This window comes from Pyrgilauda ruficollis, unplaced genomic scaffold, assembly GCF_017590135.1.
Source record: "Pyrgilauda ruficollis isolate IOZ18807 unplaced genomic scaffold, ASM1759013v1 scaffold10, whole genome shotgun sequence".
Classification (NCBI taxonomy): domain Eukaryota; kingdom Metazoa; phylum Chordata; class Aves; order Passeriformes; family Passeridae; genus Pyrgilauda; species Pyrgilauda ruficollis.
Genome location: NW_024508101.1, coordinates 12,243,735 through 12,267,733, shown reverse-complemented (window position 1 = coordinate 12,267,733; position 23,999 = coordinate 12,243,735). Strand labels below are relative to the sequence as shown.

At 38.1% G+C, this 23,999-nt stretch overlaps 2 protein-coding genes across 8 annotated transcripts in view; one reads left to right on the top strand and one right to left on the bottom strand.

The window, feature by feature from the left end:
• Nucleotides 1-13,306, top strand: part of APPL1 (adaptor protein, phosphotyrosine interacting with PH domain and leucine zipper 1) — a 23,527-nt gene extending 10,221 nt beyond the window's left edge. Inside the window, exons 9-22 of the mRNA XM_041466506.1 lie at nucleotides 904-986; nucleotides 1,089-1,247; nucleotides 2,000-2,188; nucleotides 2,654-2,696; nucleotides 3,326-3,382; nucleotides 3,926-4,017; nucleotides 4,581-4,763; nucleotides 7,147-7,196; nucleotides 7,575-7,749; nucleotides 7,853-7,889; nucleotides 8,909-9,055; nucleotides 9,270-9,320; nucleotides 9,662-9,751; nucleotides 9,943-13,306. Of these exons, the coding sequence (XP_041322440.1) occupies nucleotides 904-986; nucleotides 1,089-1,247; nucleotides 2,000-2,188; nucleotides 2,654-2,696; nucleotides 3,326-3,382; nucleotides 3,926-4,017; nucleotides 4,581-4,763; nucleotides 7,147-7,196; nucleotides 7,575-7,749; nucleotides 7,853-7,889; nucleotides 8,909-9,055; nucleotides 9,270-9,320; nucleotides 9,662-9,751; nucleotides 9,943-10,092 (1,506 nt within the window). The 3' untranslated portion in view covers nucleotides 10,093-13,306. The remainder of the gene's footprint in view (nucleotides 1-903; nucleotides 987-1,088; nucleotides 1,248-1,999; nucleotides 2,189-2,653; nucleotides 2,697-3,325; nucleotides 3,383-3,925; nucleotides 4,018-4,580; nucleotides 4,764-7,146; nucleotides 7,197-7,574; nucleotides 7,750-7,852; nucleotides 7,890-8,908; nucleotides 9,056-9,269; nucleotides 9,321-9,661; nucleotides 9,752-9,942) is intronic.
• On the bottom strand, nucleotides 5,567-23,999 carry ASB14 (ankyrin repeat and SOCS box containing 14). Of its 7 annotated transcripts, XR_005955026.1 has the most exons (13): nucleotides 23,906-23,999; nucleotides 23,452-23,491; nucleotides 23,081-23,290; nucleotides 22,500-22,555; nucleotides 21,981-22,112; nucleotides 21,726-21,884; nucleotides 19,748-19,993; nucleotides 18,880-19,051; nucleotides 17,405-17,948; nucleotides 16,488-16,641; nucleotides 16,056-16,393; nucleotides 9,797-10,020; nucleotides 5,567-7,184 (listed from the first exon to the last, which is right to left on the bottom strand). XR_005955026.1 is itself a non-coding variant. In XM_041466517.1 (11 exons), the coding sequence occupies exons 3-11, from the start codon at nucleotides 23,206-23,208 to the stop codon at nucleotides 16,200-16,202; spliced, it is 1,785 nt and encodes a 594-aa protein (XP_041322451.1). In that variant the 5' UTR covers nucleotides 23,209-23,290; nucleotides 23,452-23,491; nucleotides 23,906-23,999; the 3' UTR covers nucleotides 15,168-16,199. The 7 variants fall into 7 exon arrangements, 6 of the variants coding, with proteins under 6 accessions (XP_041322451.1, XP_041322482.1, XP_041322500.1 ...); XM_041466517.1 differs by lacking the exons at nucleotides 5,567-7,184; nucleotides 9,797-10,020 and having other exon boundaries at nucleotides 15,168-16,393; XM_041466548.1 differs by lacking the exons at nucleotides 5,567-7,184; nucleotides 9,797-10,020 and having other exon boundaries at nucleotides 15,168-16,393; nucleotides 23,081-23,235; nucleotides 23,906-23,995.

The following is a 23,999-nucleotide window of genomic DNA, read 5'->3' as shown; positions in this document are numbered from 1 at the left end:
TGAGATACTCATCAAAAGCCACAAAACTGCTGTTGTCAATCAAGGCTGTGGAAGAGCCAGAATGCTAAAAAACATCCTGCTTTGGTTTTGCTTAATATTAATAAGTTCATGATTGGTTTACTTGAGGACGGGTGCAACAGAAAATACAACCATGATAAAGTTATTTGGACAGACTTAATATTTATTTTGGGAAGTATGTTATTAAGCATGAGCTTTGGGTTTTTTTGCAAGTCAAGCTTTCCAGCAGCTGGCACTGCTACAGTGACCTGAGTAGGAATCAACTTCTGAACACTGTCTGAAAGCTTTCCAAAGGCAAGAACTCTTGCTTTCTTTTGAAACTTTGCAGCTTGCATTTAAGAGCCAAGTTCTGCATGTTTTGTGCAGTAAAGTAAGTGCAAGCTGTTGCTTACATGGAGCTTTTTGCTGAATCTAAAAAACAGAAGGGCAGGGCCATGTCCCAGGGCTTCCTCAATTTAGCTGTGGCAGATTTTCTGGCCCATTATGGAGTACCCTGTGCTTAAAATACATATTGGTCGTTTCCTGTGGATGGCCCTGGACAAATCCCCACAGGTTCTCTCCTATGTGCCCCAAATAACCCCCCAGAGCAACAGTTAGCAGAATGGTGGCATTGAAAAAGGACAGAGCCCCTGGGAGTGTTTCCTTGTGTTTCTGTATTTCCTCCAGGCAGCTCTGTTCATGTCCTTGTGACACAAGTGCCACTGCAGTGCCAGCAGCAGCCTTCAAACACACATTCTGCTGCTTTTAGTAAGAGGCTTTGATGGGAATGAGGGATGAAAACAGATTTTTCTGAGAAACTTTAACCTCCTATGACTCCATCTGTTAATTGTCAATGTAGTTTTATTAATTACTAAATTCTCCCTTTTCCTCCTTTTTTCTTTAAAGATAAGCTTTTTTAAAATGGGTTCAGAAAATCTTACTGAGCAACTGGAAGAATTTTTGACCAATATTGGCACAAGTGTACAGAAGTAAGTTGGCTTTGTTGAATTTTGAACTTTTATGGAGATTATTTTTTTCTGTTTCTACTTATTAATAAATTATCTTTGTTAATAACACGTTTTTTATCTTAGTGTTCGCAGGGAGATGGATTGTGAAGTAGAAAACATGCAACAAACTATAGAGGACTTGGAAGTAGCCAGTGATCCACTGTATTTGCCTGATCCTGATCCTACCAAATTTCCTGCCCATAGGAATCTGACACGGAAAGCTGGCTATCTCAATGCAAGAAAGTAAGAGTAACTTGTTATTTAAAAATCCCAGAGTATTTAATTTTGGGAAAGGAAAGCTAAAGAAGCTGGAAATTTTTCTTAGATGTTAGCTATGCTGATTTTATGCATTTAGTTGAATAAGTCACATAAGAGCTATTTTGTTTCTTTCTGTGGACTTCTTCACCTAGTTAGTATTAAATTATCATTGTTACACTGACATAATGTCATTCAGGTGCAAAGCATAATTAACCTGATTTTAGTCTAATTTTGCCTGAATTTTCACAGTTTAAAAAACAAAAGGTTTGAGAGTATAATTTCTCCGCATCCTAACTGGGAAGTAACAAGATTCCATCTATCAGGATTGTTCTGGAAGTGTCTGTTAAAGCTTTGGGATTCAAATTACTAATAAAACATTGTAATTTTGATCTAAACAAAGCAAAGCATTCTGTTAACCAAAATACCCTTGGAAGGAGCTTCTGGATTCCATGCAGCAGTGGTTCCTTGTCCACAGGAGGGAGCTGTGCCTCTAAGGAATTCCCACAGCTGTTTTCAGAGCTATTAAAAATAAGTTGTAACATTTAAAATTTTTAACTGTAACTTTTACAGTAAGCTCCAAGGAATTTTTTTTTAAAAAAGATTGATTACTTTTACAACAGTTAAAAACCTTACTGAATGAGGCATTAATTTCTGTATTAGAACACAATTACAGCAACTAATATTAGAGTGTCTGAGCAAAAAGGGAGGCTAACTGAGGACTTCTTTTTATCTTTTAGTAAGACAGGGCTGGTGTCTTCCAGTTGGGAGAGGCAGTTTTACTTCACTCAAGGTGGAAATCTGATGAGCCAGGCAAGAGGAGATGTGGCTGGGGGACTTGTCATGGACATAGACAATTGCTCTGTGATGGCTGTGGACTGTGAGGACAGACGGTACTGCTTCCAGATCACATCTTTTGATGGCAAAAAGTGAGTGCTCTTACATTGCTGGTTCTTGTAAGAAATACTGGACTCACTAATTAGGAAAAGAAAGGTGTGTTTGATGTGTTCTGTGGATATTTAGAAGCAAAATCTGGGATATCCTTTTAACTGTGTTAACTGGATTTTTGTTTATAAGCGCTATAATGTAGCTGAGTAGTATCTCAAAATAAGATTATGGTAATTAGTTGACAATCACATATTATTGCATTTTGTGAATGCTTAAGTATTACATGGACACAATTAGAATTGTGTGCCTTTTCTGTTTCCTGTTGAAAGGAAAGCATAGGTTCTTCCCCATCCTAATTAAACATTGACTGCACTCAGCACAAACAATCTTCAGCATTTCATAAATTGCTGTTTGAAGTGTAAATATGAAAATGTAATTTCTTGGCTGACTGTATTTGTGAGGCATTTTACATACACAAAATTGTGTTTTTCATTCTCTTCTTTCAGGTCTTCAATCTTACAGGCAGAAAGTAAAAAAGATTATGAAGAGGTAAGCTTATAGGAGGTGTGCGTGGAGCCCAGTGATTTTCTGCTCCACAGAAAGAATACATTCCTAACCATAGCTGGATACTGCATTTTTTTTTTTCTGTTTTTACTTACTTAGTAATAAATTATCTTTGTTAGTAGCACCTTGTTTATCTTAGTCTTCCTGTTAGCTTCCTCCTTCAGATAAAAGTTGAAAAGTCAGGAACAGGAGCAAATGGTTTTCCAGAGCAGAGAGAAAGCAGATTCTAGCTTGCAGATGCAAGAAATGAGCAAATTCCACAAAAGCCAAATTGAATTTTTATAATGTTGTGAGGAAACAATGTCATCTGCAGTACAGAATAAAAAAGAACAGAGAATCCTGATGAGTTTTTTTAAAACTCCTTAGAGCTGTAAGTTAAGCTTTCTTTAGTTTTAGTATGACTAAAATAATTTTTGTGAGTAAAATCTTAAAGTGTAGGGTGCAGTATGCAGGTGGCAGTGAATTTAATGACAAGCTGGGTGTGCAGAATATGTGGCTTCCTGAATTTACAAAGAAAGTAAAAAAGTGCTGAAACAGCAGCTCAGGTATTCAATCAAGAGTGTTTAGAAAACACAACAGATTAATTTGTTTTCTTTTTTCTTCCTCTTTTCCAGTGGATATGCACCATAAACAACATATCTAAGCAGATATATCTAAGTGAAAACCCTGAGGTAACTCTACTAAAATTTATAATTATGAGTAATATGTGAACATTTGTGTTTATAGAGTGAGTTCATATTGATACAAAATTACATAACAATTTCTGCTTACTAAATTAGGGGAATTGGCCCAATAAAAACTGTTTTATAACAGAACATGTATCTTGTATATGAAGTGTGTCTTCATGGGTTTTAGCTCAAAGTTGAGGGCTGCATTTCTCAAATGAGATTTTTCTTTTGGTTTTCCTGGCTACATTTGCTTTTTTTGCCAGAGTTATCATTGGAGCTTTTCTCTATTGCTTCCTTTTATTAACATTGGCAGTATTTTAAAGCCAATGTGTTCATTTAAATTGAGAAAGTTAACATCAGGTTATGTGTTTGAAGAAAAATTGCAAGAAAATGCTGCAAGTGTGTTGGTGAAAATTTTAAAATGCAAGATTCTCATGAAGGGTTGAAGGGTTGAGTTTATAACTTTTCCCAGTTGCATATAAAGAAAATCTGAAAGCATATTTTGAGAAAATTGTTTTCAGTTATTGTTTCCCATCTCTGCTGCAGGAGATTGCTGCCCGTGTGAACCAGTCAGCTCTGGAGGCTGTCACTCCTTCTCCTTCCTTTCAGCAGAGGCACGAGAGCATGAGGCCAGCTGTGTAAGTGAAGCAGCCAGGGGGCATTTGAGGTGCACATATATAAAGAAAATCCTGGGTAAAGTTTCAGGGGGAAAAAAAAAAGCCTAACAAACCTACAGATATTTTTGTGATCAGAACTAAATCTTTGATAGGCCAGAGGAACATTTCCTGAACACACCTTTCACTGCTGAAGCACTGCTGAGCATCCGTTGTTACAAGTAATCCCAGTGCCAGCTGGTGGACACTTTGGCTGGTTTCATCATATCTGTTTTGTTGTGTGACTTCATGATGAGATTTTTCTTCATGTGTCCAATTCCTGGAAGCAGACCTCAGATTGTGTTATACTTAATGTGTGATTATATATTGATGTTAAATCAATCTGATGCAATTATTAATGGAAGTAGTAACTTTAACTTAAATGTGACTAGGTTCACAGATTTGTTTGCTATACCCCAAGCTTCAGGTTTTTAGTTTTTGTTTAGTTTTGCATCTAAGGCCTGGAATATTGTATTGGTGTCCCCTGTTTAATTCATTATCAACCCACCTGAACTCATACTCTAATTTGCCTTTTGGTTTTGTTGTAGGCAATCTCGTCCTCCTGCAGCTCGCACCAGCAGCACAGGGTCACTGGGGTCTGACTCAACAGCTCTCTCAGCACTTTCCTTGGATTCCCTTGTTGCCCCTGACACTCCCATCCAATTTGACATAATATCTCCAGTCAGTGAAGATCTGCCTGGCCAAGCAAAGTCATCAGGGCAATCGGGCAGGTAGGAAATGTAGGGAGAAGGAAAGAAATCCCTAAAGTTAATGTTACTGATTCAAAAACCAATGAACAAGAAAACCATTTAAGATGCAGCTCCAGCACACACATTGCCTTTTTCCTGACTGATGTCACAAATTTTGCAGTGCCCAGTGGAGCAAAACAATTTGTTAAACTGTTAGATGGAATTGTAAAAAAAAAGGCTTAATTACATCACTAGAGTCAAGGTGTAGTTTTCTGTTTTGCAGCAGCTTTTCTTGCTTTAACAGCCAATGCTTTTATTTACTGATTTATTTTCAACTTTTGGTTTCACAAGGTATTTTCCTTTCCTATTGCTTGCTTACCCAGCAGCTTGGGTTATTTCCTCTTGGAAAATCAAGAGAAATTTGGTAGCCCTGCCTCCAGGTGATGATGGCATACGATGACACTCCTCTTAAGCTGAAAGGTGAGTGAAAATGGTCTAGGCTTCTAGAGTAATTTCACATACAGACAAGTTAAAATCATCTGAAGAGTTCATCCAAAACATTAAAGCATTTTCTCCTACTTGTTATTATATTTGAGTGGGAGATGTACTAAAAACCAAAGACCTGTAAATCATCACTGCATTTCTAGATCTATATCTATAGAATTCAGATATGAACAAAATGTATTTGCAGATCCAGCTGCTCTTAACAACGACAGCCAAAGACATGAAAACTAATTTATGTGATTCTTGTCACAAAAATGTGTTATGTCTCCCTGCCTCTAGAAAATATTTGAATTTTGAATTGCATCTCACAGATTTAAAGAGTTGAAATATATACACTACTATTTTTTCCTTTTTTCCACAGTTTTCTTTTTATTGTTGCTTGGTATAGCAGGATAAGCAGGTGGCCAGCTAGATCCTTCAGGATACACTGATTTGAAATAGACTTGAACTGTATTGCAGGAAGTGGAAAGTTTAAGACTTAGCTGAACTCCTGTGGTAGCCTGGTCTAGAGCAGGGTGCCAGTAACACCAAGGCTGTGGATTCAATCCCTGTGTGGGCCATTCACTGGAGAGTTGGACTCAGTGATCCTTGGGGGTCCCTTCCAACTCAGAATATTCTGTGATGTCATCAGTTATAATATTTTTCATAGCAGAAATGATAGAGTTGAGCTCACTGTTTTCAATTAGCCATGGCCTCCAATAAAGAACTGCAGAGTTTGTACAGATAGGTAATGTTTGATATTAAAAAAAGTAGTACTTTCTTGGTTTCTGATACTGATGACATATATTTAAATTTTATTTTTGCCTTTTGAGAGATCCTGTGAGATTCTGCATTTACTGTTCCAATTAATATTAAACAACAAGAAAAATCTGAGCAATAGAAGATGCTGGTAGAAAGAATTTGCTTTTACTATAATTACACAGGTCAGCCTTTAATGAGATGGTTCTTGATTGAGTCCAGATTATCTAAACATTGTAGCAATGCCATGTTGGCTTCAATCTAGAAAAATTTTATTACTTCAAACTAGATATCTCTTAGTTAAAACATTTCTGATAATTAATAAAATAAACTGGCAGTCAGGATGTGTAACTGAACAATTTTTTTTCTCATAGTCCTGAAATTTGTTTTTAGCACACTAATTATCAAGGTAACACTTTCATCAATCCCATAAAAAACCTAATTTGAACTATATTGAACCCTTGCCAATAGCTTTTCAGCTACCAATCAGCCAGAGAGAATGGGTAATTTCCTCTACAAATTTTAAATAAAATGTCCCCATTTCCTGTGCTTATTCCCTTACTCTTTTTGAAAAATGCAGACTTGGAAGCCTAGAGTATTTTCACTTTTCTCTGTAACTGATAGTAATACTGTCTCTGAGAGCCAGAAATAGCCACATTTCTCTTGACTCTCTAGGAGTAAAAGCCCAGTGATGTTTTGAGAAAGCTGCATTTGAAACAAACCCAGGGCCTTCTCTTGAGTAAGTAATTCAGCACCTTGACAGTGGTGAGAAGTGGGTGCTCTTATGGAGTACTGAAAGGGCCTGGTTTTTGGCTGTGCTTCCTGAAGCTGTACTCTGAAATTTCATCCCCTGAAACTATTCCTTTTCAAACATTACCAAGGTTTTGGTTTGGTCTTAATTCAAATATTAAAAAAAAAAAAAAAAAGTGAGCAAAACTTTCTATGGCAGCAATAGAACAATAATAACTGGTATTCTCCCCATAATGTGGACCCTCAAATACAGCAAGCTATGTCTCACTCCTGATAGAATTGCTTCTCCTTATGGTTCATGATACATTATTCCTCCAGATGACAAGTTTGTGAACTCACTACATGTTGGTATTTGACACAGCATGAGACTACTGCACTGTCCATAATGGTTCTGTAATCTGACTCCTGCTTTAATGTTTTCATTTTTTGATAGACGCACAAATCCTTTTGGTGAATCTGGAGGCTCAAAACCTGAAACAGAAGGTAAAACAAAATTTCACTTCAATGCAAAATAAAAATAAGTTTTGACAATTATAGTTCTGTTTTCACCTCTAGCTTCTCTCTTCTAATTTAACACCAGTTTTAAAATGCTTAATTACATTGCAAGGTATTTGATAAGTTAAATCAAATTGATGTCTGAAAATCTGCTTTAAAAATGATTCATTGCATCTTTTGTATTCATTAACAAAATGCAGAGATGTGTGGTGTGCTGTGTAGTAACTGCACCTCTGATTGCTAAGTAGGAGCAATCTTTCCAAGTTAAGAGGAGCTTGGAGTTTTCCTGACTGCAGTCCACCTTTGGTTTTGAATGGGAAACACAAAATGGAGTTTGTTTTTTTCATTACTTTTCTTTTTTCTTAGATTCAATTCTTCATCAGTTATTTATTGTAAGATTTCTTGGCTCCATGGAAGTGAGGTCTGATGAAAGCCCAGATGTTGTTTATGAAACGATGCGTCAGATACTCGCAGCTCGCGCCATCCACAACGTTTTCAGGATGACAGAGTCACACTTGTTAGTCACTTGTGACTGTTTAAAGTAAGTTTGCTTCCTGACTTCTACTGATGCTTATTTACAGAATGATCTTCTTTCACTTTGGTAAAATTTACTTTCTGGTTTGTCTTTAAAAACAAATTTTTAGGTTAATTGATCCACAGACACAAGTTACAAGACTACGAGTAAGTAACTTTCCATTTTAAGATAAATACGCAGCAATGTAATTCTTTTACTTTAAAAATACTATTATTAGATGATAGCAAAAATCACTGATAGCATGAGATTTCCAGCCAGATTTCCAGTGCTATTAGGAAACCAATGCAGACATTTAGAAACACTTGCAAATCAGGTTTAGGGGAGTGATTTCAATAGGTCAAATTGGCTTTTGAGATTGCCTTCTCCCTGTCATCTGAAAGGGTAAAATAGTAAAGAGAGAACATTAATGATGGAGTCACATTAGTTCTGAAGTCCAGGAGGGTATGTTTGGCTTGTTTGCTCTTTGGCTTCTCTGTTTTGTTTTTAATGTTTTGACATTAAGTTCAAAAATGCTCCAAAGCTGTCACCTTTTACAAGTGAGGCACATCAGCTGAGGGTATGTTCCATATACTAAATGCACACATCTAATTCTAGGAAAACTCATCCTTTCAGTTCATAGCAGCTGTGGTAGGGACTCTCAGAATTTTAAAGTTTATTGTTTAATGAGTCTTAAAAAGAGAATTTGAAGTCCAACCTATTTTAGGAATAAGAATGCAAAATAGTTTTCTTGTAACAAACGAATGAGGGTATGGGTTGGGGTTTGTTTTCTTGCTTATATAATTAGGAGAATTGAGCTAATTGCAATAAAGGTTTTTGAGAAGTAGTGCCTTTACATGAAAGTAAATATTGAAAGCTTAGTCACAAATGTAGTGATAATGAATGATTACAACAAAATAAAACAGGAGTGTATCCACTTTTAGGAAGATTACTGACTCCACTGCAAATGTAGTCCCTTTTCCTTACATGGAGTGTGTTTTTTGACATTTGCTTGTCTTTGGAATAATCGAGTCCTTGCTGTCCGATCTGTTTGTGTTACATAATTACATTTGGTCGGGTAACTTCTTGTGCTGTGGTTGTGCATTGATTAATGTGCAGTGTATTGAAACCTCGTGTGGCAAACATTTGGAATCAGTTTTAATCTCTGCCTGTCTGATCCTTTTGGCAGTTTCCTTTGCCCAGTGTAGTACTGTATGCTACACACCAGGAGAATAAGCGCCTGTTTGGATTTGTGCTCAGAACCTCAGGAGGGAGAGTGGAGAGCCGCCAGACTTCCATCTGCTATATATTTGAATCAAATAATGAAGGGGAAAAGGTATTGGTGATGGTTGTGACTTGTATCAGTTGTGAATATGGGTTCCAAGATGCTAGATCCATTCAAGCTGTCTAAGGCATTTTTTAGGTACTGAGAAAGTTAAACCTGTCATTTTAAGTGCCTGCCAATGCTTTAATGTGCTGTTGTATTTAATTTGGGATGCTGGCTTAAATTTAAAGGCATTTTTAATTATTTCCGTCTGTTTTGTGTTTAGATTTGTGACTCTGTTGGATTGGCCAAACAGATAGCTTTACATGCAGAACTGGTAAGAACCTTTTCGGGGCAAAGGATGATGGGGAATGAAAGGAAGGGGATATATTTAAATATGTGTAATAGATTGTATTCTGCAAGATGCCTCTAGATCAGCAATACTGTTGTATATTTTAAGGGACCTTTTTCCTAGAATTTAAGACTGACCAATATTTACTGTAGAACAATATTCAATATAGGATTAATTTTGCTACTTTTAACAACCATACCAGTCCTTTAAAAGTAGAATATTCAAAACAGAAAAATCACAGTCTTGAGCAAGCTCATATCAGTCAGTAGTGTCTCAAAACATCTCAGGCTGTTGTTACTGACTTTATTTACATTTTTGCTCTTTAGGATCGAAAAGCCTCAGAAAAGCAGAAGGAAATAGATAGAGTGAAAGAGAAACAGCAAAAAGAACTGAATAAACAAAAGCAAATTGAGAAGGTACCTTTTGTCATTATTTCTTAATATTAGGTTTTTTCTACTTACTTTCTTTTGCAGATTTGTCCAAAGCTGTCCACTGATAGTATTGATAGATCATGTAGAAATCATAATTATGGTATCCTGTGTCCATTGCAGATGGCTTAAAGGGTAATACTCTTTTTCTGATTTCCCAACCCCCCTTCTGAACTTAGGACTTGGAGGAGCAGAGCCGGTTGATAGCAGCTTCCAGCAGATCCAACCAGAGCAGCACAGAAGGACAGTTTGTAGTCCTTAGCAGCAGCCAGTCAGAAGACAGTGATTTAGGAGAAGATGGAAAGAAGAAGAGAGAATCTGAAGCCTAACGTTGTCTGCTTCATTAAAATTGGAATCATTACTATATCTGGTGAAATGGCACAAATTCTACAAGAGGTGAAATGTAGGTGGAGGGTCTGTCATGTTCTAGAAAAGACTTCACAATATATAGACCCTATTATGCCTTGATTTTTCTTTCTCAGTTAAGTGATTTCTATTTCCTGCCAGTGTAATTTCTCTTGTATGCCAGATGAAGCACGGTGATGCTGCCATTTATTACAAACATATGTTTTCTCAAGGCTTCTCTGCAGTATGGGAAAAATGTGGGTGTTTTCCCCACTTAACCTCTGTGCAATTGACTGCTTTGGAAGCAAAACTGAAAACTCAAAAAACCAAAAAAACCCAAACATTGAAATTTGTTCTTTACACTGCAGTAGGGAGAACACCTTGCTGGAAACAAAAATGGATGTCCAAATAAGACAGTGCTAGCTTTACCCAGTTTGTTACACATACCTGTTCTTAGACTTAGAAAGAAGGATCCCCTGTAACATCAGTGAGATGTGCAATAGTTCTAAACAGAAGGATCTTTTTTGTTTCATTTTGCACAGTATGATACTGTCTTGATTTCCTTTTTATTTTTTTTTTTTTGGTGATTACAATGCCAAAAAAACTTATTTCAACAGGAGAAAAAGATACTGTCAGACCTGGATAAGAGCTGATGAGATGCAGTTGAACTTTGTTGCATGAGGAAAAGCATTCCTCATCAAATGATAAGAGCTGTGTATATAGCCTTGTAGCACAAGTGCCATGTTCTTGGTTTTTCCCCAGTACTTGGAACAAAAAGCTGTAAACCTTTGAGTTCAATTTTATAAAACGTGCTTAGAGTTGCAGGAACATCTTGAATTCCATCATATCAAAATCTTCTGCATATGTAAATGCCTTGCTGCTAGTACACTACATCTACTGGAAATGAGTTGAGGCTCTTCATTGTTTTCATGATTTTGCAAACAGAATTTACTAGTTCTGAAGTAAGAGATGATACCAATCCTACATCCTAGAGTCAGTTCTGGAAAGCATTTTTCAAAGTGGTGTCTGTTTACAGCTTGTAATCTGCACTCCATATTCCATACCCTGTGTAATATTTATTTTGTATAGTATTAGATGTGCATTCACCTTTTGAACCAGAAAAGAAATCTTGTTTGAAGAGAAATATTTATTTTTGCACTAATTACTATAGATATTAAAATCCAGAGGAACAGAAGATAGCTCTCTAATAGTGGCATGAAAATAACAGGATATGTAGAGAGAAGAGAATATACTTATATTCCAGGTTATAATATAACAGTTATGAGTGATTTACAGTTCATTGCAGGGCATTTCTGGTGTTCAGGAATGGAAGCAATTTTCAGAGTATCTCCTCAGCAGCTGGTGGTGGCCCAGCCCTTCCTAGCTGGAGCTGTTCAGTGCTGATAAAGTAAGTGAGGAATCTCAGGTTGTGTCTGCTGGATGGCTGTAGGTGCACAGAGGGCTCTTCTAACTCTTGGGAGTGCCTGCATTGGCCAAAGCCTCCTCCTGCCTGTGCTGCTGGAGATGTCACTTTGTGTGCAGGAGTTGGTGACAGGAGTGAAGGGCAGCAGTGCCTGGGCAGGAGCAGAGGCAGCTGGAGCTGCAGAAGCTCTGGGCAGATCTGGGTTTTACACCACAGCAGAGGTTTTACACCACAGGGGCTTGAGCAGCCACCAAAGGGCTCTGCCTTGAAAAAGGAGGGGAGGAGGCTGGAGAACAGAGAGCCTCCAGGTTCTCTTCCTGAATTGGTTACCAGATCCTCTTCCAGTGTGATTTTCATCCCCAGAATAGCCAGTCACTTGTAGAAATATCTGCTTTTGCTGCTGCCCAGTTGGTCACATAGTATTGCCCTGTGGCTGGATTTAGCTGGCACAGTGCCACATGGACCACTCCAACCTGAGGCTTCTTGTAAAAGACAGTGGCATTTTTATTTCATATCTAGGCTTCCATTCTCAGCTCCCATTTTTAAGAGACTATTTTTATTCTTGCCAACAAAAATTACAGAGAGGCACCAAATTCAATTTTTTCCCCTTTTGTGCTTAAATCAAGGCTTACAGAGAGTGGCAAGGCAGTTTGTCTCTGCAAATTATTCCAGTTCATGTTTGTTTGTGTTTGTTTTTTTTATTTACTGATTTTTTTTTCTATCAAATCATATCACAGGGTAGCCCGAGGTTACTGTGTTTTGTATTTTTCTCAAGTATGTACTGAGGATGAAGCAGTTTGGAAACAGCACAGGGAGCCTATGAAATCAGTGATCTCTAGTGTCTAGAATCCAGTCCTCAGCTTGTAAGAGAAGGACTAATTGTGTTAAGCACTGGAGCTGCAGTAGCCCAGGCTCCAGAGGGAGGACAAACAATAGACAAGCACTCTCAAGAAAAAGCATTTCTGATGTGCAGCCTGCATTAGCCTTATTGAAGAAATGTCAGAAAATGGGATTACTGTATTTTTTGCAAAACCTACCATTACTCATATAGCTATAAATCTGCAAAGATGAGGAAGAAAGCTAATCAAGTTGGCAGGTGAATTTACTGTTAAATGGGATTTTTTGGATTTATCAATAAAGATTGGAATGACTCCATTTGCTTTTCAAGCTTTCCATATATGCCATGAAATGTAGCTTTCTAAAACAGAGTAGGAGTGAAATACATTTCACTTACATTGGATGATTCTCATCTTAACCACTAAAAGATTGATATGCATGAATGAAATGTAGGTGTTGTTTGTCTTATTTAGGAGAGTTTCACTGGTGTAAAATGAGCAAGAAAGTATGAAAGCATCTGGGGTAATGATGAAAGCTGCAAGAGCAAAGGGCATGTCAGCAGAGCTGGGGAAGTCAGACAGGAATGGTGACTGAGTTAGCGGGAGGGTGAGAATGACTGAGCTTTGCTTAGCAAGGATCACACAGGTTGTAATTAGAACTATCTCAAGGCAAAAACAGCTACTGAGGTTTCATACACGACCTTTTTTTCTATCAGGTTTAGAACTACTTAATTAGAAAACAGTTTTGTTGAAAAAAAATCAGAATGATGCTTGGTATTTTCCATGAGCGTATGTAACTTTTAGTAGGAACACCTCATGGTCTACTGGGAACTGCTGTGGTAGAATTTCACCACCAGAATATTTTATTATTGTAACTAAACTACTAGATGGTTTCCTTTCCTGATTTACAAGAGATTAAATAAACTCTCATGTTTATTATTTTGTACTGCCTTTTATTCACAAACTGATCTTTCAGGCACCTTTGGCTGAAGCTGTAGTTTGCTTCACGTGCATCTACTTCAGTCACTCCTGAAAATATTCTTTCAAATCCATGATTTTGAAGTGGCTTCTTGTAGGTACTGAATTGGCAGTGTTGTTCAGGACTAACTTGTGTTGCTAATTGCAGCCTCATAATTACTTTTATCCCTCAAGTAAGATATGAAGCTTGTTACACTGTGTAGATCTACACACTGCAGACCAAGCCAGTCTTGCTGTCAGCTGTTTCAAGCTACGTACATTCTTTATGTATGTAATGGCATGAATATACAAATATATCAGGTGTGCTTATGGGTATACATTTTATTGCATTACAGATGATAGCTGGCACTCATCTGTGGTCACTGCTAGATTTGGCCAAGTCCAAACCAGAGGACAAGGTCAAAGTCATGTACTACTGAAACATATCTAACTGGATATGATCCGGTAGTGAAAAGTCAGTTGCATGTCACAGTCTTATTTCCTTAATCTGTTTGAGTTTAAAATTGTATCAGGACAATTTACTGTCTAACAGTAATATTTCAGAGTTAAGAAACATTTCCCTTCTAAAGGGCTGTCAGATTTCCTCTTTATGTGGATGTAAACCTAGAGCTGAAAATTGTGAAACAGCTGATGCTATTTATGAAGCTGTAATTGACGTACATGGATAGAAAGAAATAAATTTGACTGCTTAAGGCAAATTCTGTCTATACTTAAGGTAAATACTGATTAATTAGTTGCACAGCATTTGGGACAAGCTAATGGTGAAAACTATGCTAAAATATAGTCTCTTATTATTTAGGAAATAGTTCACCTAGCGAAAGAAAACTGCCACTGCTTAGTGAATTTAGTAGAGATATTGTCTAATGTAACAGCAAAAGCTGATACTTTCTATTCTTTCTCTTGCTCTGTATTACAAAAATTCTTGCAAGGTAATTAGACCCCAAGGCTTCTTGTTTTAATTAAGCACTAAGTTGGCATTTTTTTCCCTGCCTGCCACAGTGGTATCTCAGTTGTCATGACAAGAATAAGTCAGTGTATCATTGTGAATGCACTTGTATTCCTAATGAAGTTTATATTGCAAGCTGAGAATTTTGTACAACCTTTCTGGTCATTTTTATAATAGAGTGGTCAAATTCTTATGATGGTGTTCTGGATTGGTCCTGTTCTGGTGAAGTGTAAGTGATTTTTGCAGTGTTTGAGACAGACTTGCACATTTTCCCTGAATAGCTGTATTAAGAACAACCAGTGGCATATTTATGTCAACTCTGATTGTTGTGTCTTAATCTTGGAAACATGGATAGTAACCCTATTGTACCAGGGCTCCAGTCAGCATTTTATATTTTAAATAAAAGCTTAACTGTAGTAACTTTCTGGGTGAGACTTGTACTCTGATGCAAAAGCCTCCTGCATTCTTCATCATACTGACTTTCAGGAAGCTCCATTACTGGTGACAGGATGTGTTCCCTTCCATTAAAATTAGTTCTAACACGCAGGTATAGCCCTCCATTGTCAAGTGTAGCTCAGTTCTCTTAATTTTTATAGTAATAGCCAGATAACCTCAGAGGAAGTTGTTACACTTGGGAATGGTCTTAACTTATTTTTGCAACAATCAGAGACTGAAGGTGAGCAGGAGCTGTGGCAGCTGGCTGGGAGGGCCCGTGGTGGGGCAGTGACAGGGCTCTGAGGGCTCTCTGGAACAAGCCGAGTGCAGAGGCTCTACCAGCACTACCATTACCATGGGCATTGGACATATCCTCACAGGCTGAGTTAGTCTATTATGGGATAAACACCATGTAAAAAACCATGGGCCATAACCGCATTGTGGTTAAATTTGTATTTTATAAGGTTTGTAGATTTTTCTGGGGAAAAGCAGACTTTTGAATTCTGTAACTTCTGTGATAAAGATGCATGTATAACTAGAAAAAACCGTCTATGCTTACTTGATTATGAAGGAATAAATACTACTAATGCCAAATGTGTTGATGAACTTTTTTTTCTAAATTAGGAACTGATATTTGCAGTATTATTAGAAGGAACAGGCATGCTCTAGGTCTTTCTAAGACTTCTCTAAGACTTCCTAAAATGACAGGGCTCCAAAAGTTTAAGCTCCACCTCTACAGAGAGAAGCTCCAAAAATTGCAAGCATGACTTCAGACAGCTCTGGGTAAGGAGAACCCAGTTCTAGAGAGAATAGTCCAAGTTCATGGTGGATGAGACATCAGTACCTGAGAAGGAGCTGCAGTTTCAGCAGTGCCACCTTGATGAAACATTGGTATAGTCACAAGACCTGCAGTGATAAGCAGAGGTTTCTCAAGCTTAATCCCATTTGATTGACTAGAATGGGGGGTTGCTTTATTGGGTGAAGAAAAGAATTACTGAAGCTGCTTTTCAGAACTTCACTGTAGGACTTCACAAACAAAAACTATTTCTTGTCAAGAGAAAGGAAGAAGGACAAGAGAAAAAACTGTGTCCCTTCCTGGAGTCAAATCCTTGACCTTTAACTAAACCCTGAGTTTAATCCTGGAATGAGGGTAGTGGTATCTGGTATGACAAGCCTTAATTTAGCCACAACACAAGGCTTGCAACCCTGTATTGTACACTTCCTTAACTTGTCACACCAGGCATTAAAATACTGTTGCCATAACTTGCAGATAGTCCAATAACTTGTCATAGTCCAGGAGATCTTTAGGATGGGATCACCAATACTTACATTTTGGGGGGTCTCACCATTTTCTTCAGGGGGTGAGGGGAGAGCGCTGGCATTCCTTAATATACAGAGGAGAGGAAATCCCAAAAGAAAAAAGCACAACAGTCTTAGCCACATTAAATTCCCTTCAAAGTACAGGACAAATACTTATGCACAGTTGAGGTTGTAGATCCCTGTGTAGTTTTCCTGTCCATAAAGATCATATTCCTTGTACAGGATGTAATCTTTCAAGCAGTTTGGCAGTGGAAGGAAGGTCATGAAGACAGGACAGCGGAGACGCAGCCGGCCCATGCACGCCCGGATCTTCAGGCGGCAAAGGTGCTTCAGAGAGCGAGGATTTGCTAGAAAGGAGAAGCAAAATTTAAATGCTACCAAGCAAAAAGGCCCCAGTGCCAAACCAGCTTGTTTTCATTAAAAACATAAACAGATACTTACTTAAAATGAAATGGATATCTGGCCAGAGTTCCTGTTCTTTGAGAACTGCTTCGAGCTTCCAGCAAATCTTAACATGATCAACATAATCTAACATGACTCGCACTACTTTCCCAGACACATGCTTCAGCCAGGACAAGGTTATCACTTCACAGAACTGACAGGAATGAAACAGTTAGTAGGGTAATATTTGATACTGCAGTAAATTACTTCTGTCTCTGAGGAAAAGAACAGTTACTTGAGCAGGGTTTTAGAGGTTGCCACAGCTTGCCTAAGCCTGACTAGTAGAATCTAAAAATCTGAGAGATGGTTATTTTGTACTGGATCCAAAAATAAACTTAAGCAGCAGTATATTTGGGGACTTGATGCTTAAAAAGAAGTGCTATCACTCTTAAGTGGAATTTAGACTTGTGTCCCAGGTACTTAATAGGAGGATCCACCAGCCCAGTGCATGCATTATCCCCTTATCTTTCAGTTAAAGAAGGGTTTATTAGGTTCAAATGGACTTTACAAACTGTGAAACAATGACACTGATGAGTGTCTCCAGGAAGCTCTTTAGGTTTGCTAATTTCTGCTCAGCGCTCATCCCACCACCTCCAGGGGTCCTTTCAACACACTTCCAGTCTTGGTGTTCTGGTACAGGACAATGCAGAGAGCCAGCCTGCAAATCTCTGCTTTCACAGCATGGACAGCACTGCACTGGAGAGCCAGTCCCTTACTGATCATTAGCATAGCATCAGCTATATTTTCATAATTCAAAATTACTGTTTACGACATTTACGGTCATGAACTAGGCTTCATATCAACATCTGGTTAATTTTAAACTATTCCGCTCTTTATGTGTAAACTTTTTCTGACAGTGCATTAAGGCCCTTTCCATTTAGTTTTAGGAAGGCCACTGGCGGTAGGACAGCACTTACCATGGTGTCTTTGATGACGGTGGAGGTCCAGCCGTCCGTCACGTACTGGGAGTGGTCGCCGCTGCCCCGCGGGCAGTCGAAGCAGCGGTGCACGTCGTAGCCGTAGTTCAGCAGCATCCTCAGCATCACCTCATCCTTGAGGGCGTACTGCAGAGCTGAGGGGAAATGCGTGGTGTTCACGCGGCAGAAGTAGTTGACGTTGGCCCCGTGGCGGAGCAGCAGGTTCATTAACTCGTAGTTGCCCATTCTCAAGGCTATTTGGAGGCAGTTGATGGGATCTTGGTTTGTCAGCGCTCCGGCGCTGAGCAGCAGCTGCGTTGAGCAGATATCCCCGTTGGAAACAGCGAAGTACAGGGCTGATTTCCGGTGGTCGTCGTAGCCTTTGCGAACTCTCTGAGCCAGCATAAAATTGGCATCAAAACCCGACTGCAGGAGAAACTCAAGGCACTGAGGATGTGCTCCTGCTGCTGCTGAGTGAACTGGGCTTATCCCACTTTCTTTAATGGCAGAAAAATCAGTCACTGGAACTAAATATTTCAGAGCTCTGAAAAATTAAAACCATTAAAACCAGAAGCATCTCAGAATCTTAAACATTTTGTTTCACCTATCTCATCTTTGAATTTCTCTGTGTTGTTGGGCTTCAGGATTCATCATGACTGTTAGAATAGTCTTAATATACCAAATCAGTACCATGGCATGCATTGACTTGAATTGCTAACAGTGAAATTGTTAGCCAGCAATGGATACTGACTTTACATCTATTACACATAAAATATTATTTTATTATACTACTATTCATGAACAACCCATTCCTTGCTATAGGAATTAAAGATTCCTTTTCAATAGAAATTTTTCCTGAATGTTGAAAGCAACAGTGTTATTGCTTAACCTATAGGGATTAGGGAATTAATAGAATATGTATTATAGCATGAATACATATCATCTATAATGTAATATATACATCTAAGTTTAAATATAACAATATAATAATATATAATAATATACAGAAAATATTAATACAGAAATTAAGAATACTCAGGTGCTTGTTTCTCATTTGTTAGTTGTGATTTCAGCATAAATAGTAGTAGTCTTACTGTCTTTAAAATAGGGATTAGCCTTACTATCTATTTGTTTATTTAGTATATTCACCATTCACATTTCTCTGATAGGGTGGAGATGAGACATTGACCCAAAAAGAGTGACAATGTTCCAAGAACCTCAGCATCAGACTGGACAGTGTTACTACTTGTGACAAATGGGGAAATACCAGAGGGATTAAGATGTGCATCCTAAAATCAGGAAGATTTTATCCTAACTGGTCTCTTACATTCAGACACAGAACAGACATATTTACACAGTCAAAAATAATTCCTCGTACAAAGCTACAGATTTTCCATCTGCTTTGAATAAGGTAAAATTAGTAAAATTAATATTTCTGGTGTCACTATTATTTGATTTTAAGTACATTAACTCACAGAAAGTGTCCTCTATATGCAGCTCTGTGGATTGGCAAATGACCCGAGTGCTTTGGTACATTGGCATCAGCCCCATATTCTAGTAAAAGACTCACAGAGTCTGGATTTCCTCCTCCTGCTGCTTCAAACAATATAGAAGCACAGTCCATTGCCTGTGAAAGAACATCTGCACCTGGGGAGAAGCAGCAAGGATTTTCACAGTAGTCACTGTTAATATTCATCTGCAATTAATATCTCCAACCCCCCAGTGATATGGTATTTTGAATTCTATTCTCCACCAAACAGAACCACTGTGGGCATAAATCTTCATAATGGATCCTTGATTTTAGATGTGTTCATGTAATCCTTAGAACAAGAAGGTCCAAATTGCTTTGAACACAGTAAGAATTGTTCCTAGAACTGCACCAGCAGAATGTTTGGTTCTTATTCATCAAAACAATTGCTTTTTTACAAACAATGCATTTCAATTTTTTACTTTACAAAGAACAGACAGGTGTAACTGTAAACATGAGAGCACCCAGTATCCAAGAGTTCATGCAATCCAGTTCCAATGCTGCTGAACCATCACGTAAAATTCCCCACAATAAATATCTTGTCAAGTGATTATCTTGTGAAATCTTAGGTGATTTGTCTATGTGAGAAAATAATAGAGCATTTGAAAAAACAATTATAAGTACTCACTAAAATATTAATATATTATTTTAATATTATACAAATTGGTATTTATCAGGCCTTCACTACATCACAACAACCCTCAGTGCGGATGACGTTTAATTTTCTCTAGTAAGGTGAGCTACTTCTGCTGCTGTTTATGAAGGCATATCTGAAGCTTTCTCTTCCTATAAGGTCCTGTATAATAAAGCCTTACCTTTTTGCAGTAAGAGCTCCATAATTTCTGTATGTCCCATCTGTGCAGCCAGTGCTAGAGGTGTGAGCCCATATCCACTGCGGGGGTCAGGATCTGCCCCAGACTCCAGGAGCAGCTGTACCAGATCCTTCCTGCCCAGTCTGGCTGCCTCATGCAGAGCAGTTCTCTCATGGACGCAGCGCAAATTCACTCTGGCACCAGATCGCAGCAGCAAGGAGGCAATGTCATAGGAATCAAGTTTAATTGCTGTAGGACAGCAAACAAAGCATCAGACAAAGCATCAGGTGCTATTCGGTGCTACTCAGTGCTATTCTGTGCACTGTGGCTGCTCACTGTTCCTGGCAGTGCTATTAATGCAATGAGAAATGCCACCCTACACTGAAAAGTTTAACTCATCAGCAAGCCTGTTCTTTGCTTCCAGGACAGCACTAAGTATGCAAATGAATCCTTTCGTGGTAATCTCTCTTCCTGTAGATTTTTTTCTCTCTGTTGCATTTGGTAATGGAACAGAACACAGCTTTCCTTGCCACTAGATGGAGACCATACCCAGGGCCCTGGTGCTCAGAAGCTGCCACCAGAATTCTGTCTAATCTCCATGAGCAGTTATCACAATATGAAACAAAGCTTATAATGACTCTTTCATATGCCTTCTTAGCTTAATAAGCCTGAACTCTGAAGTCAGGAAGGATCTTAAAAGAGAAATTTGCATTAGCTCCAGTGGATGGAATGATTAGGCAACACCCTTCCCTCCTTCTCTCTTTGATCTTCCAGGCTGTGCAGGACAGCGAGTGTCCTTCAGCAGGACAGATTAAGCTGAGCAGCCTCATGTGCCACAACTGCTTGAACACCAGTGACAGCATTCTGTGACAGAAACTGTGATGTCCTATTATCTGTAACCTACTTGAGATAAATCCCATGCATCCCCTTCTTGGGGGATGGTGCATTTTAATGCCGTGCACTTCCAAAGTAAATAGGAGTTCTGTACATTTTTTTAAGCAGATGGTCCTGACTTGAACCTGCAGCCATTTTACAAGGATGGGCTGAGGGTCCTACACATGATTGGTAGGCCTTTTTCTCTTCCTATAACAACAGTTTTGAAAAAGAAACCACCTCTCCAATACAGAAAAATGTATGGGAAGAAACTTAAGAAACTTAAGAGTGCTCCTTTAGAATTAGGTAATGAGAAGACACTTTGCTTTTTTTTGGGTAGGATTCAGTGAGAATGAAGGCATCATAGCCCAGACTGAGGGAAGCAAAGGAAATGAACACAGAATTCTTTGGAAAAACATTTTGGCAAAATATAGTTCTTTAGAAATCATGAATTACAATCCTTGTGCATGATCAAATTAAAGTGGTATTCACACAAAGAATGTGGGTATGAGACTATACTAGGACTATAGTAGGTATGGGACCTTTTTCCTAAATTACAAAATATTAAAGAGAAGTGAACTGAGAATGTCAGCCTGTCTTCTTCACTGGTCATCCTTGGACTAATGCTGGCAGTGTCTAAATAGGGACAAACACCGCTTTGCACCCTACATACTGCAAATAAATCAGTATGGTTTGCTATAATTTTGGATAATTAAAACCAATTAGAATGGGTTTTTTGAGAAAAAAAGGCTGATGCAATGAAGGAGATACCATATGGGCAGAGAATATGAATGTTCTATGCCTGCATGAAAGGCACTAACAGCATGAAGAAGCAGAAGTGGAACCATTGCAGAAATGATGCCAAGGAAAGTAGAGGATGGCACTCTACACTTCATGGAGAAAGCTATTTGTCATCTGAGAAAAACAGACAGGGACAGACCTATTCAAAAGTAAAAAAGCCCTCTCAATGCTGAGATTAACATTTTTTTTCTCCTTATAGCAAAATATTTTAGGCATTGAAGTCAAATACGTCACCTTAAAACCTAAAATGTATAACTGTATCCTCACCTCATTCCCTCACCTCTCCACCCCTAAAAACCGTATTCACCTATAACTAAAGGAGAATCTCCCTCTTCATTTTTAACATTGGGATTGCAGCCATTGAGCAGGAGAAAGTGGACATTGTCCACAAAACAATTTCTTACTGCCACCAAGAGAGGTGTTTCTCCTTTTAGAGTGGACTGTTCCCACGTAATGTCACGGGAGGCTGAAATACAGAAAAGCAGAACACATTTGAAGTTGGATGATTCATCAAACTTTACTTTGTAAAACTTTTTGGTGGAAAACTAGAAGGACTTTGTACCTTTTAAAGTTATTTCAAGGATGTTCTTATTTAGCTGTGCTGCAGCTTCATGCACAGGAAGCCAGCCTTGCTGATCTGCTTCTTCAAAAGCAGAACTGTGCCTCACCAACTTCTTCAAGGCCTCCTCTTGGCCTGTCGTATTTTAGCATAGATACATATCCCATTACATATCATAAGACAAAATTCAGGCAACTAATACACTGAGTGTCATTTGTCCCACCAGTGTATCTTGCTCATTATGAAAGAAAGGCCTGGAGTTTTCCTCTAATTTTAGGAGATGAAGCACTGGAATTTTTGAAAGGGGTCACACCTGAGCCCATCCCACTTCCACGATCCTATCTAATAAAATGTCACTATCTAATAAGCTAGCTTTTGGATGTCTTGTTTTTAGTTTACTTACTTCTCCCAAGACTATATAAAGGAAAGCTGCACTTAAATCAGGTGATCAAACCCCCAAAGTGTAGGCATTGCTCAGCCATTCCCAGGGGTGTAGGCTTCGGGTGGTGTATTTGTACTTAACTGTCCGAATTGCTGCAATGATCTGCCCATGTTCTTTACTTGCAGTATACTGGAAACTGCACAAACAGAACAAGAATAAAATGAGAAGTAAAAATTCATGTGAAGCTAAGGATATGATTATACCTTACTTCAAATACTCTAATTTAGACAATATGTTAGGTTTTTCTAAGTTACATTAGTTTTGTGAGGGCTTAACACATTGAAACACTATTTTTGTTGGTCTTTCCCTGACACTGTAAATACTGATTTTTTCACACAAAGGCCAACAATTAAATGCATAAAGACGGGAAGCTCCCATACCAATCTACTTCTACACCACCTACTTATCTTCTTCACAAAGCCTTATACTCATTAACATATTGATGTGAAACATTACCTGAAAGTTTCATATGTTTCAAGATTTTTTTTCCAAGAAACTTTTTCAGGGAGAACTCAGACAAGTGAGCTACCAGTGCTTTCCAGTATCCATGGGACACAGTCAGCACAATAAAACTTAGGGAATTAAAAAACAAAAATAAGGTCTACAAAATGTTTACAGTAATGCCAGGAAAAAACCCAAAGTAGAAATAAGAACTTATTACCTTTCAATCTCTGTTGCACTGCCACTTGTTTCAAATTTATGCCTATCTTGTAAGCTTTCCTGAATAGCTCGCTGGGTAGAGATTTCCTCATCAGAATCACCATCAACCATATACACAGAATTATTCATGGCAAATCAGCACCACATGAATCACTTCTGTAGGGAAACACTTTTTTTAACTAGAAGCAGATGTTAAATCTTCAGGTTAGATCTGGAGTAATAGGAACAGCAAACACTGTGTCAGTATCAAGAGAAATGAAACACAGTTTAAAATAAATGACTACACTGTTATATGATTAAGCAGTCATGCTGTTCTTGGCAGATTCAAGATCTCAGCTGTTCTGCTAGGCTCAAACCTCTCTTCTGTTTTACCTTATCAAAACTCCCACTTCTGTCTTTCAAGAGAGCTGGCCTGAAAAAACAAAACAAAACAAAACTACAGGGCAAGGTAAAATAAAATAAATAAATAAAATTGAAAGCTAATAAATAACTTGGCAAAATGAATGAGCACAGGAAATTTAAGGAAGTTGTCAACATGCCAACTACAAAGCTTGAAATAATTCTAGAAACATCTTAAAGTTGGACAGCAGCAATTAATAGCAAATCTGCATAATTTAATTTGTTACCTGGTCCACCTAATGTGTGATTGTAAGGCCTTGCTCTGTAATTGCACATATAGCAAAAAAGAAAAATATATTAGCAACGTATACAGCAAGAAACTGTTAGTAACTGATTTTACTATGGCTCAATGATACATAAACTACTTTTTTCCTAAACATACTACTAATTTTCTTATGAATTGAGAAAATATACTGTGTTTCCTCACCTTCTGAAAGAGGGAAAATCTCTGCCTTTGAAGAAGTGATTATTAAGTTGAAAGTGACATTTTCAGGATTGTAAATAATCTCTGCAGAGCCCAT

Coding starts and splice junctions, on each gene's coding strand:
- ASB14 (XM_041466517.1), bottom strand. CDS start 23,208: ATGAATAATTCTGTGTATATGGTTGATGGTGATTCTGATGAGGAAATC. Junction 19,052..19,747: donor GGAGCTCTTACTGCAAAAAG/GTAAGGCTTTAT, acceptor GCTTCTCCCCAG/GTGCAGATGTTCTTTCACAG. Junction 17,949..18,879: donor GCATATAGAGGACACTTTCT/GTGAGTTAATGT, acceptor TTAATTTTTCAG/AGCTCTGAAATATTTAGTTC.